This window comes from Drosophila busckii, chromosome 3L, assembly GCF_011750605.1.
Source record: "Drosophila busckii strain San Diego stock center, stock number 13000-0081.31 chromosome 3L, ASM1175060v1, whole genome shotgun sequence".
Classification (NCBI taxonomy): domain Eukaryota; kingdom Metazoa; phylum Arthropoda; class Insecta; order Diptera; family Drosophilidae; genus Drosophila; species Drosophila busckii.
The window spans coordinates 669,649-684,096 of record NC_046606.1 but is presented as its reverse complement, the minus strand read 5'-3'; the positions used below and the strand labels follow the sequence as shown (position 1 = coordinate 684,096).

General features: G+C 35.1%; 1 protein-coding gene across 2 annotated transcripts; it reads right to left on the bottom strand.

Annotated features, from left to right (window-relative positions):
- Positions 1–423: 423 nt before the first annotated feature.
- On the bottom strand, positions 424–14,371 carry LOC108601113 (cationic amino acid transporter 3). Of its 2 annotated transcripts, none has more exons than XM_033293748.1 (3): positions 14,323–14,371; positions 1,928–2,545; positions 424–1,874 (listed from the first exon to the last, which is right to left on the bottom strand). In XM_033293748.1, exons 2-3 carry the CDS (start codon positions 2,541–2,543, stop codon positions 643–645), a joined length of 1,848 nt encoding a protein of 615 aa, XP_033149639.1. In that variant the 5' UTR covers positions 2,544–2,545; positions 14,323–14,371; the 3' UTR covers positions 424–642. The 2 variants fall into 2 exon arrangements, with proteins under 2 accessions (XP_033149639.1, XP_017844521.2); XM_017989032.2 differs by lacking the exon at positions 14,323–14,371 and adding an exon at positions 5,288–5,446.
- Between the last annotated feature and the right edge of the window lie 77 nt (positions 14,372–14,448).

Below are 14,448 nucleotides of genomic sequence, written 5' to 3'. Positions count from 1 at the left end.
CTCGGCTGCGTTTTATTTTCAAATGCAGCTTATTTGCCATTTAACTAAGCAGCTTTGGCTTCAAAAAAAAAATGTAAAAAAATAGAACAAATATAAAGTGCAGTTTAAGCTTTTTGGCAATGTAAATCAAAACGATTTAGTTCATTAATTGTTGCAAAATTAAACTACAGCAAATACAACATATATAATTTCATTTTATTATTACAACAAGCAATATATATTTTTATGTTTTGTGGAAATTCGTTATACTTAAAGCTAAACTTATGACTACTGTACTAGCTTAGAATTGTACAATTGCAATAACATGAAAAATCAAAATATTATAAATTTAATTGTGAGAGTTTGCTATAAACAAAATGAAAATATCACAATACAAATGCGCGCACTATGTACAAAAGTTAATGCTGGCAGCTAGTTAAATATATATAGTTATAGTTGGTTTGTTATATTTTTTTTTTAGTAGAGTTTTGTGTAATTTTCAGGCGCAACAAAATAACGGCTTGTTGAATTTTGTATGCGCAATCTATTCATCTCTCTCACAAACACAAAGGTAAAAGGAAAGAAAATAATGTTGTTGTTGTTGGTGATGCTGTGACTAAAGCTAAAACTGTGCAGACAAAACTTATGCTACTTGTCATTAGCTTAAAGCTTTTCGGAATACTCATAGACAGGTGGCTGCTGTTGCTGCTTCTTGTAGCCATTGCCATTCTCCACTTTCCAATCTGGCTCAAAGCCACGATTCTCATGCTGCTCCGTTTGCTCAGCGCGCTGCATGGCATTGGCAGCGGCTTCGGCATGATTGCGATTGCGAGAAATCTGCGTGGAGTTGCGCATGCCGTAGGAAAAGTAAATGGCATAGCCAATGGCAATCCAGATGAGGAAGCGTATCCAGGTAAACAGATCCAGCTGGAACATCAGATACAGATTGACAAAGACGCTCAGGCAGGGCACAAAAGGCACAAGCGGCACTTTGAAGGTCAGCTCAATGCTCGACACTGGCTGCAGTCCAATGGTAATGCAAATGCCAATGAGCAGCACGCCCACAATGCTGAGCGAGACAATGCCAGCTGTTGATTCCAGATCGAAGACTTGCATAAAGACGCACCAGAATATGCAGAAAATGGCAAAGACAACGATGCCAACTTTGGTGATGGCCGAGGTTAGAGTGTTGGGCTCGCGATAGGAATTGCAGCAAAGTTGTCTGAAAATGTTTGGCGCACGCACTGACACGAGCTTGGTCATCTGATCGTCCTGATAGCGCAGCACGAGCACACAAATGGCCACAATTGTATAAGCCAGTAAAGTGCCAATGGACATCATGTCGACCAGCTGATCGAGATTGAATAGCATGGCCATAACAGCTGCAAAGAGCGCAGAGACAAGCGTTGCCAGCAGCGGCGTCTGCGTCCAGGGATGCACTTTGGACAGTCGCTTGAACAGAATGCCATCGTTGCCCATGGCGTAGAGTATGCGCGGCAGCGGGAACATGGCGCCCAGCAAACTAGTGCATAGCGCAAACACAGCGCCAATGGTTACAATCCATTTGATGGTGTACCACTCGACAGAATCGAATGCCTTGGGGAAAGGTGCGTCCGGATCTTGTAGATAGTAGGGCAGCATCATGGTCAGCACCGTCGAGACGCCAAAGTAAGCCAGGAATATAACAATCAAGGACATCACAATAGCCAAGGGTATGTTGCGCTTGGGATTTATAGCCTCCTCTCCAGTGGTAGCAATGCAATCGAAGCCCACAAAGCCAAAGAAGCATTTGGCAGCGCCAGCCATAACGCCAGCAATGCCAAAGGGCATGAAGCCACCGCTGCCAGCCCATTCGGGCACCTCTGCTGCTGGTATGCGCCAGTTCTCCACCTTAGCTGCAAAGCCAAAAAATTATTAACTTGCATGTGCAATTTAATGCGCTGCTTACCGTTCATGCCGCCAGCCACCAGCACAATGCCTATGGTTACCAAATTGACGCAGGTGAATATATTGTTCAAAAAACTGGACTCCTTGGCGCCAAAGGCCAGCAGCGCGCCCAGCAGCAAAACCATGCCGAACGACAAGAAATCCGGATAATAACCCAGAAAACTCACTTTGATCGGCATCGTTTCATTCAAATATAGCGACATTTTGTTATCGATCAGCGAGTCGAAATAACCGCTCAGCCCTCTGGCCACCGATGCTGTGCCTATGACATATTCCAATATCAAATTCCAGCCTATGGTGAACGCTACAAATTCGCCTATGGTCACATAACTGTAAACATAAGCGCTGCCTGCCTTCGGCACACGCGCTGCAAACTCGGCATAGCAAATGCCAGCAAAGGCCGAAGCGACGGCAGCAATTAGAAAGGATATGGTAACAGCTGGGCCGGCTATATTGTAGGCCACCTGGCCGGCCAGCACATAGACACCCAGACCCAAGGTGCTGCCCACCCCCAACGCTGTCAGATCGAACAGATTAAGCACGCGCGCTAGCTTCGATTCGCTCTCATGTACATCGTCCGTTTTACGACGCGTTAACGCTCTCCACAGATTGGCCATGACTGCAGGAAGAAAAGGGAAAGAAAAGAGGGTAAAGGATTAGCAAAAGTTCGAATAATTTTCATTTACATAAATAAATTATATATGACGACTTGTAGCCAGTTCGAGAATTAGTTAGAAGCGTTAGTTCTTATTACACACTTCGTTCATAATAAGACATTTATTTAACTGAAATAATTCCAACATATGCTAAGCACTGTCATATTTGTTACTAAAAAGAGAACTAGTTGGGGAGTTAGTTCTCATTACTAAGAACTGTCATATTTGTTACTAGTAAGAGAACTAGTTGGGGAGTTAGTTCTCATTACACGTTAAATAAATGATGCATGACGATCTGTAGCTAGCTAGAGAACTAGTTGAGGAGTTGGTTCTCATTACTAAGAACTGTCATATTTGTTACTAGTAAGAGAACTAGTTGGGGAGTTAGTTCTCATTACACGTTTCATTAAATATATCAAAAAATTCACTAATCTTAAGATCTCTCATAAGTAATGTATGAGGATTTGTAGCTAGCTAGAGAGCTAGTTGGGTAATTAGTTCTCATTACACGCTCTATTACTTATTTAGAATAAGACATACATTCAACTCGAATAACTCCTACTAATCTTAAGATCTTTCTTATTTTCATATTAATAACTAGACAGAGAACTAGTTGGGGAGTTAGTTCTCAATACACGTTATAATAAATATATCAAATAATTCAAACCAATCTTAAGATCTGTCATAAATAAATTATTCATGACGATTTGTAGCCAGCTAGAGAGCTAGTTGAGGAGTTAGTTCTCATTACATTTAGACGAAGGCTTTCAACTTGAATAATTCCAACTTAAGATCTATCTTATTTCCATATTTATAACTAGACAGAGAACTAGTTGGGACGTTGATGAAGGAATAAATCTTTAGAGCTATTATATTTGTTACTAATAAGAAAACTAATTAGAGAGTTAGATCTCACTACACATTAATATTCCATTTAGCATAAGACATTCATTCCAATCGAATAATTTCAACTAATATTTATAACTGTCATATAGTCGGGGATTTACAATATGAAATCCGCTTTAAATCTTATCAAGACAAATTGCTGAATCAACAATCACTTGAGCTTAATGTAATTGAGCCGCATATCTCATTGAGTTATTGTCCAGGTCATGTTATTGCAAGTTGTTGCATATCTTATCATTATGCCTTCAATATCTAACGATAAGCTATAGCGGCAACAACTGTCGATACTTTAGAGGGTTTTTATTTGTTTTTATTATTGCAACAAGTTAAGTTTTAATGGCTTTCAACTCATTTGTCATGCCAAGCACACAACTGAAATAACAAAGACATAACGAGAGGCATGAGCGCTAAAACGCGATTAGATTAATTGTTGACTTCATTTTAGTTGCGGTTTTAAAAAAAATTTAATTCGTGCTGCTTTTTAAGAATATGCATGCAAATACTTTGCAGTTTACAGCTTTTGTTTTTTCCAAGTGCATTCACTTTTACAATTGATTTATGTTACAAGCTTGAAAGAATTACTTTGCCAGCCACAAAACTCATTAATTTTAATATAAGCGCAAGTAATTTGAATTTAAAATGAGCTGCTGCTGCTGAGACTAAGACGTAGGTCAAGTTAATTTATAATTTAGATGAGCCTATAGTGAAGCAATTAATGAAAGGTTTTTAATTATTGAACTACTGATATAATAGAATATCATAATTAAAAATATAAAAAAGGTCAATCATGCAAGTTTTATCACATTTTGAATGAATTGCTGTTGACAATAAAAATTAATTAAGATTGTAATTGCAATTGTTATTTCTAGATAGAGAATTCAAAGGAATTGATAAGCAATATTTGTAGCTATAAAGTAATTAAACAAGTAATTCGTGCCAAATATTCTTTTAATCCTTTGGGCCATGTGTACTTTATCAGCTTTTAGTTATAGACTCTTTATTATAGTGGCATACAAAGTATTTACAACCAAACTGCAGCGTCATAAATTTATCAAAATTCTGTAGTATTTGTCATGTTGCCTTTTCGATAGCGCTCAATAGCCCAATATATTGATAAGCGCTTGGACCTGAGCTAAGCACGCGCCTAAACTTTATCTAATCAAAAAACATATTGTGTGTGTGTTTTTTTTAGCGGATTAACAGTTGTAATGCCAAAAACTATATTTAGTGCTATGCTAGCTAATCTCAGGGACACAATTGAATCTGATAGCTAAACTGAAATTTATGTTGTAGTCCCCCACGCACACATACAAAGGTCAATGTTATAGTTTAAAGAGAATGTTAAGTTTTGCATACTAAACAAGCCGAAAATTAATTCAAAATTTATGCTAAGCACGTTTCGGGCAACAAACAACAAAAAAAAAAAAGCAAAAGCGTAGGCTTTAGCTAAGGAAGTGCACAAGTGTCTTAACTAATCTTCAAGTGTTTCAACTTCAGGTACAAAGTAACGTTATTTATCTATAGCTAGACCTTGTGAAATTACTTTCGCTACAACTCGAAATCGAATTGAGATAATGTCAGTGGCTTGCACTTGGAATTGCCATTTATATTGATAATAAAATTGAAGTTCGCTAACTCGGTTGATCTTGGCTAGAAGTTGTTGATTAACTTTTGTATGCCAAGTTTATATGTTGCGTGTCTATAAATGTTTATAGCTTGTGTTTTTTTAATTGCACTCAACTCAGCACTTAACAATTTTGTATGTATAATTCAAAAACTTAAGCTTAAGCAGCACATACTTTTTATTTAATTTGAATTTTTCTGTTCAACACTTTCAAGCACTTGCACAAATTTTGTTTAAGACCAGTTCACACGTTAATGTTTGGTAGCTTTGCTTTTAACTGTTTTTTTTTTGTGTTTCAAGACAAGTTAAAATAACGACCGCGCGCGTCGCGCTTCCAAATCGTTCTGATCGTGCAGCGTTGGCGTTGAAACGCTTAAAGCTTTTTTAGCGCCCCTGGCTGACGGCCAGTTAATATCTATATGTAGTATATAAATAACAACAACAAATTGTTAACAACTTTTTCTTAACGAAAGCGGCAAACGCCAGCAAACGGCGCAACGTCAACGTCAAATTGTTGTCTTGACGCTCTCGCTTACATTATTTATCAGGTGTAAATTTCCGGTTCAAACCGACTTGCAGAATTATATTTGCATTAGGCCCACATTAGATTACCTGACAGATTACTTGGTGACCATTGGGGGTTTGAATGAACTATTGCTAAAGTTAAGTCTGTTGACATTTATGCAAGTTAAAAGCTGTGCTAACATTTAATAAATGCTAGCAAATATATTGTTAATAAATTCATTTTAAATAACTAACTTTGAGTGCTTGAGGCTAATTAATAATTTGGGAATTTATTTTGTATTATTTTTTATACTATGCAATAAATATTTGTAAAATGTTAGCAAATTTATTTGTTGATAAATTAATTTTAAATTCAAATTTGTTTGCTAAACTAACAAAATTGATGGATCTTGCGCTATTTTTGCATTTTCGTATTTGTAAAATGTTAGCAAAATTATTACTATATAATTAATAATAATAATTGCAAAGTATTGAGATTTCAAGCAATTAGTTTAGCTTATTATTTGCTTTAATTTAATACTATAGTTTATTATTGTTTGTAATAATATTTAGAGGGTATTTGTTAAGCTTTATATTTTCTATTTGATTTATGGCCAACGCCAAACGTTTTGGCGCTCGTGCCATTGATTAGTTAGTCGAGCGGCTTGTGAAGCTTTTCGGGGCTTAGCGCACAGTATCAGCTAAAAAACAAAAACCGTTGAGAGTGCGCCCACTGCATTTGTAAGTGGGCGTGTGCGCGGACTTGTTGATAAGCGAGCAAAACCCATTTAGACACGTCTCGTTGGCTATTAATTAACGAAAACGATCCAAAGCCAACAATAGCTACATAAAATAGACAACTCCAATGATGAGTTGTGTTCGTTAGATAGACTATATGGCTATGATGAGCGGCCTTGACATAGTTTCAAGTTTCACGCTCAGTTGGGAGGTAGTAAAGATAGTGAAACAGCTGGAAAATGCAAATCGATTAAACAACAGCTGTTTAAACTTTAGCAAACAAGCTGTGTTTGTATTGTAAATTAATTTCTTACTTAATTCTAATCATAATCACGTTATCTGATGCCAAGAAGCTGCTTAAGTGTCTGAAGCCAAAACTAAGCTGCGGGCCAAGCAGCCAGTTCGGTAATTTTCCATAGACGAGAAGCGAAATTGGCAATCAAAACAACTTGACCAAAGCCAAACAAATTTTTTAAGGCCTCAATATACAAAATACACTCAAAGTTCAGTCAGAAAGCCTCGAGCAAGATCAATGACTTGACGCATTTTTTTGAAAATCAAAAACTGCAATGGAACATGCGAGAAAACCCAAAACGTCTAAGAAAAATGTAATACAAACCAAAACTTGTAAAGCGAAGCACGACGCGCAAAAGACTTGAAAAAAAAACAACAAGAAGCGGTTAGACAAAAGTCGACAGTGAGCGACTACAAAATACACTTTGATTTTGTTTTGAAAGATAGAATGAATTTAAAATTAAATGGGTTGCTAGGGAATAAATTTAATAGCAGCTGCTAAACTTATTGCGGAGCTAACAAAGTGTATAAACAGCATATTAGACACAATTCAACCAACTATAAAATACACTTTGATTTTAATTTTGAAAGCCAGCATGAAGTTTCAAATTAGAATGGTGGGTTAAGGAATAAGTTTATCGTAACTGCTAGACAACTTGAGGCTAGCTCGCTTCGAAGTTAAGCAAAGTGTATAAACAGCATAACAGTTACAATCAGCCAACTATAAAATACACTTTGATTTTGTTTTGAGAGCTAGAATGATTTTAAAATGAAGCTAGAGACTTACTGACTACTGAACTTGTGGCTACCCGCCTAACTAGCAAAGTGTCTGCCTATTGCCAAAGCATAATTATTTGTTGGTCTTGTGGTCTGGCCGTAGGCCTAGTTTATTAACTGTAATGTAATTGAGAATCCAAACTGAAAAGACAACCGCATTCATAGCGCAATCCCCCCACATACAATTGAATATCTATTTAGCATTCAATTCACACCGAAAAATGAAATAAAATTGTTGTACGTCATACGAGGCCTTAAGTAAGCCAGGGACGTCACTAGTTTAAGCTGAAGATTGGACATTTGAGCTGTTAATTTGCTTATGCGAATTATATACAAATATGTATTGATCACTTTTTATTTATTTTGACAACTCTGTGGTCTGACGTATGTCTATATAGAAACTATATCAAGTGATAGCCTGTCAGGCGCTTATCTGTAATATCCATTAAATTTATGAGCTACATTTATAGTTTGATTTATAAAACTAACAGCATATTTATGAGTTATGGAGAATTTCAGCTGCTACATACACTTGTTACAATTAATGGCTAATAATGTTGTTTTCTTTTTCTTTCTAGTTGCTGATGATACAGGTAAGTCCGTAAATAGCTTCCTGCTGCTTCTTTTACTACGATTATATCTGAATATATATATCTGAGCTAGTGCAGACGTCAAGAAATGTTATAAACGTAATTGCCAAACACGCGTTTGGCAAGTGCAAAGTCGGCCTCGTTGGCCATAAAAGTTGATTCCCTTTATGACATGAGCGGGGGGTTTGAAAGGGGTGGCAGCTAATTAAGGTATGCACCACATTCATCTAGTAAGCATTTTGCCAGACGCTCTACAGATAACGTATATACTATATATACTAATTGCACATTATGACGAACAGTTGTCTGTGTGTGGGTAAAACATATAATTTCCATGTTTTCATGATAACAGTTGGTCTGGTTTCGCTATTATCTTAATCAACTGAGCACCTTTATCTCTAGCTGTACTTTCTTTCTTTGAAGCTTGACAGCAGCATGGGCGTAGTTTTATATATCGCACATATATTTCAACTTTTATAAATTAAATTAATTTATTAAGGAATTTGATTGCCTATTGCTTTGCAGTTGGCTGCAATTTTTTACTTGCCCACCCCCCCTTGAAACCCACGTCACTGCGGCATATATAATTTACAACACTTTTTGGCAAATATTTACGCGACTTTTTAGACACGAGCTATAGCATATAGTTGAAGCAATTAAAATGCTGTTGACAGCAGCGGGTTTTTTTTTATTTTGGGGCATTAATCAGGATAACCTTAGGTTGCATTTTGATAAAAGAAAAGCCCAAAAGGTGTTTAACAAAATTTATATATAGCACAGCCTCAGCAGCAGCAACATTCTATCTAACTATTTGTATTATAATATAACCAAGCAAGAGCATTTCAAGTTCGTAAGCTTAGAAGTTAGAGACTCTATTATAAATGTGCCTACAACAATTTCACTTCAGCCAACAACAAATTGTATAGAAAGTCGTTGAACTTGCGCCCACTATAAAAGTTTAATTATTTCTAGCCACAAAAAAAAAAATAAAGTTGTAGCTGCAAAAGAGAAATCTTCAAATTAGAAAAACAAAAATGTTAAAAGTAAATTAATTGTTTATTTTTGCTATTTATTTACTTTACTTTACTTTGGTGTTTTTATTTTGCTAGCAACAATTTTTTAAAATTTATTTATTAACCAATATACCTCACAACTCTACAACTTTTCATTAGAGCTACAAACTTTATTTTTAATGTCTAAAGCGTCGTTGTTGTTCACTTCTTTCGCAGCTACTTTGGCGGCATATTGTTATTAACAATTTCCATTAAAAAAAATAACAAAATTCAACAAGCACTGCTCATAAACAGTACGTCTGTCAATTGTGCTGTTATTGTTGTTGTTTTTTTACATTTCGTTATATTTATAACAATGCGTTGTGTTTTTAATGCGGCTTGTTGAGTGCTCAGTGTGGCTTGCAAATTGTTTGTGACTTTTTGAAGCACCGCATGCGGTTGCATTTGGTCTATGCCTAGAGAAGAGTGTGGGCGGGGCTGACTCAACACTGAGGGGGGTTAAGAACATTGCTTGACATTTGCATGCCAACTTTGTTATGAAAAAAAGTCAAAGGCAGTTGTAAACGTTACTCAAGCGAACTAATTATGAAAAATGACTTGCCCGCTGTACTGAAAAGTTAACCAAATGGAAAATTATACCAAAAAAAATATGCGAATTAATATTTCTGAACTGCGCTCTTGCAAATTCTTTAGCAACTTCTTGTCTTTTGTTTAACTACTACAACCTTATACTTTAGTATAGGCTATAAAGCAATTTTATGAACGTCACGAGTCCATTGTGGACAGTTTGATAAGCAAAAGTTAAGTTAACGCTATTATAATGTTATTTCCCACGACGCAGCTTATAGCCTAATCATAGTTAAGACTAATTTGGTAATATCTGCTGCTCAATCAGTTGCAAACGATAAGCAAAGCTATCGTTAACAAAAATCAAATATTTCAGCTAATTTATGAAGCCACCAGAATTCTTTTTTGTTGCCAAGAGACAGCAATCCAGGGCTTTCTATCAGTTAGAAGTGCGTTTGCTATCAATAATACCGAGACTCTATATCAAGAGCACTTATTGCTATAAATCCGTTAACTGTTTGCCACATCATTGTCTGGCATTCACTTCGGGCCTAAAGCAGCAAACACTGCAAAAATAATTATAGTTGGCCAACTCTGCTCTAGAGACCTTCAAACTAATGCAGACTGTGCCAAAAACTAATTTCCGTCAACAATTCGAGCTTTTCGATGAGAACAAACTTCAATCGAGCGCGCTATGATGTCATTTAAACAAATTATAAAAAAAAAGCTTAAAAACTGCTCATTAATGCCAAAAAAAATAAAATAAAATATAAAACGTTAAGTGTAAAAAAAAAAGAAAGTCAAACAGGTACAAAATATTAGGCGAGCATGCTCAGCTTGCTTATACACTTTATGTCTGCAAAGTTTGTTTGCTTTGCCACTACATTTTTCATATTTACAACTTCATTTATTATAAACAAACATATTTTATGCATTACTTTGTATGCTCTGCATTTTAGTTATGCGCACTTTTTATTTTTCAACTAAATTTATTTTATGCATGCACAACAAAAAAAAATAAAAACAACGTTTCGCACTTGTGGCTGACTTTACATTAAATAATTGCACAGTTTGTTTTGGGTTTTGATTTTATATGTACCGGTTTAAGGAAATTTACATTTTTATTAAATATTCACGTTTATTGACACTTTTTTTTACGCTACATACTCACGTTTTTTTATTTAAACAAAAACAAAATACCAGCAGCCTGACAAGTGTCGGCAAACAATGAGAGTAAGAAAGTAAACTAAGCTACAAAGTTGAGAGCATGAATTTCTTAGAACCCAACAAAAGAAATATATTTTGCAATAATTATAAATAAATAGACTTCGCATTATTAATAAAATGTTTATGAGTATGCTAAATAAATTTCAACGTGATTAAATGTGCAGCGAAATTTATTGAACATGCTCTAATAGTTTATTTTTAATCATTTATGACAAAGTACAAATATCAAATAAAATAGATAAGGGAAATAAATAAAAGAATTAAGTTAAGTCACATTAAGCAAAGTTACTCTCTTTCTCTCTCTCTCTCTCTCTCTCACTCTTTCTCTCTCACTCTCTCTTTTTAATAGAAAAGAAAAGTAGCTAGGACTCTCCTACCGGTAGCTAGTGAATTCGCCATTCGCCTTGGTCCTCTGTCTCTCTCTCTCTCTCTTTAATAACAAAAGTAGCTAGTACTATCCTACCCGATAGCTAGTGAATTACAAGGCCTATACGGACTTTGCACTCTATATCTCAATCTCAATCTCTCTCTCTCTCTTTCTCTCTGTCTCTCTCTTTAATACAAAAGTAGCTAGTACTCTCTACCCGTAGCTAGTGAATTCGCCTATACCTTTGCACTCTATCTCTCTCTTTCTTTCTCTCTGTCTCTCTCTCTATCTCTCTCTTTAATAGAAAAGTAGCTAATACTCTCTACCGGTAGCTAGTGAATTCGCCTATACCATGGCCATCTCTCTCTTTCTTTATTTCTCTCTGTCTCTCTCTCTCTCTCTCTCTTTTTAATAGAGAAGTAGTACTCTGTACCGGTAGCTATTGAATTCGCCTATAACCTTGGCCATCTGCCTCTGTCTCTATCTCTCGTTCTCTCTCTCTCTCTTTAATACAAAAATAGCTAATACTCTCTACCTATACCTATACCTTGGCCCTCTATATCTCTATCTCTCTCTCTCTCTCGCTCGCTCTCTCTCGCTCTTTAATACAACAGTAGCTAGTACTCTCTTCGCCTTCACCTTGGCCCTTTGCCATCTACAGGGTGCTTAATTATTATAACTAGCAACAAATTAGCATTGCACTTAAACTGAGCATACAATTGTATATTAGCCACGCTTCAAGGCAAACCAGCTGTGAGTTTATCACGTGCTGTGCGATTAAATAAAAAACTAAACCTAACTAAAGCTTAAACTATCAATTGCATAGCTTTTTTTATATTTAACGCCGCAGTTAAACAATTAACAAATAATTGTATATGGCATGCAAAATATATTAAATAATTGCATTGCATTTGGCGCATCAAATGACATTAATTGACAATTTGTTTAAAATGGGGTGGGGGTGGGGGTTGTTGGTTAGTTGGATCGGATTAACAATATTACCGGAAATTATTTGCCGTCTGTTTTGCTGTTTGCTTTGATAAATGGCAATAACAATACTTTAGTTCGCTTTTGTGCAAATAAAAAAATTAAAATAATATTTATTAATAAAATGTGTATACGCATGAAAAGTTATGTATATATGTTTTAACTAAAATGGACACATAAATATTATGACAAGCGTAGTTGAAATTGATGTTTGTCTCTGTGTGTGTGTTTGGCTATAATTAAATCAATTTAATGCGTAACGTTATTTAATTTTTTTGTTTGTTTGCTAGAGACAGCGAGTTACAGTTTGTTAATTGCTTTTCATGTAGTTTAATTAAAATTAGTTTATGCATTAATAAGTTTAACTCATAAGCATATTTCTTAATCAATTGTTATTAACTTTGTTTGCCTGCAGCTTAACTATTTGGCATTAATTTAATATTTTTGTTCGACTTGTTAATTGAAATTTTATTGCTCGCGAGCAGCAAACATTTTTTTTTACCATTTTGTTAATTAATTTTTGCTGCATCGTATCGCGAATCGTAAGCCCAGCCCCAAAAAAAAAAAAAAAGTTTAAACAACATGCTAATGAGCCAAACTCGATTAAAAGACTCTGCGCTTCTTTTTTAAGCTGCTTACCAAAATAAACTTCATAATTTTTCCTTGCAATTAAATTTAACGCACGTGCTGTTAAATTTGAATTTTATGTAGCCAAGTTTTAAATGCTTAGCTTAGGCTTAAAGAAAGTGTAAGTGAATTTATTCATAGTAAAAAATTCAGTTCAGCTGCAAACTGTTGCTTAGATCTGTCTATTCGTAATTAATGAGCAATTATTTATAACAAATTGCGCTTGCTTAATATGCATAAGCAATTAACTATGAAATTTAACTTGTCTTCTAATCAATGCTACGAAAAATTTGCAAGCCCCAAACATGCTTGGGATGCCTTTGGGGCTAGAAGTCTTGGCAAATAACTTAACAAGTGATTAGCCGCATAAAACTTTAGACAGCAGCGCTAGGAAACTTGTAACGGAATTGTTGCAAGTTTGAGGAGGCGGCGTAGCACACTTTTAGGCGTTTTTGAGGCATAAATTATTACACAACATTTTTGGGTTAGTCTGCATACAAAATTTTGCATTCGCAATTGTCCCTAATGAGACGATGGGCTAAGCTACGAATTTTGATGCTCCAGCTACAATTAGACAAAAATGCTAATTGCCAGCAAACACTATATATAGTATATATAAAGTATGCAAGCGATTATTTATTATTCACAGCTGCATATCAGAGAAACACAGGTGCCCCCTTCTATAGCTTTAAATGCGGAAGAGCTGTAAGCCAAGTCGCGCCATTGTGCTTTAGTCTGTGTAATTAATTGAAATAAAACTGACCTGTCTGGTCAGCTATAGTCGTCAGCCTCATTTGTATAGTGTAGGAGATAAAGCTGCTGATTTAGATTTAGAACCAGACAATCAAGTGCAATGCTTAAAACAGAAACCAGTGCCAAGGTTGACAATGGAAAGTGGCAAATTCATGTGAAGCAGCCAATAGAATACTTTCTATATAAAATGCATTAAACGTTTATTGATAGTTTAGCTTAAAGCTTTAGTCAAAGCAATTCATAGCAATTAATATATAAACTAGCATTAGTCATTACTTTCTTCAACTACAAAGCTACTGAACTATATTATTTTAATTTATTTATAAAAAATATATTAGCGTGACATCATCATATTTCTATTTAAGCGCTACCTTTCACTAATTTGTTAATCAGCAACGCATTATATATATTCCATAACAAATTATGCATGCTAATTAATTAAATATAAACTCTTATTGTTTATACGTTAATTTATTAAATTTCGTTGCGTTATTGACCTACAATATATTTTAGAATACAACTATAGCAAATTGGCAGCACTTAAAATCCAGAAATGAATATTGTTTTTATTAGAAATATGAATGAGCGGTTTAAACTTGGTCAGAACCAGTTCCCAACTTGTTTGGACCAGTGTCATTGACGTGCAAATTTATATGCCATATATATTTTATGATAGCCTAAAAACAAAAAACAAAACTAAGTTATATTTAAAAAGAAGCAGAGCATACAGCAAAATGAGCTTTGAAAAAAATTACACTTGACATACCTGGCTAATAAGCTTAGAAACAAAACGCACACGCACACAATTGTAATTTAAATTTGTAATAGCGAACGCTGATTACAGTTATTATAGAAAAATTATTATGTTGAACAATATAAGTGGCGCTTTAAT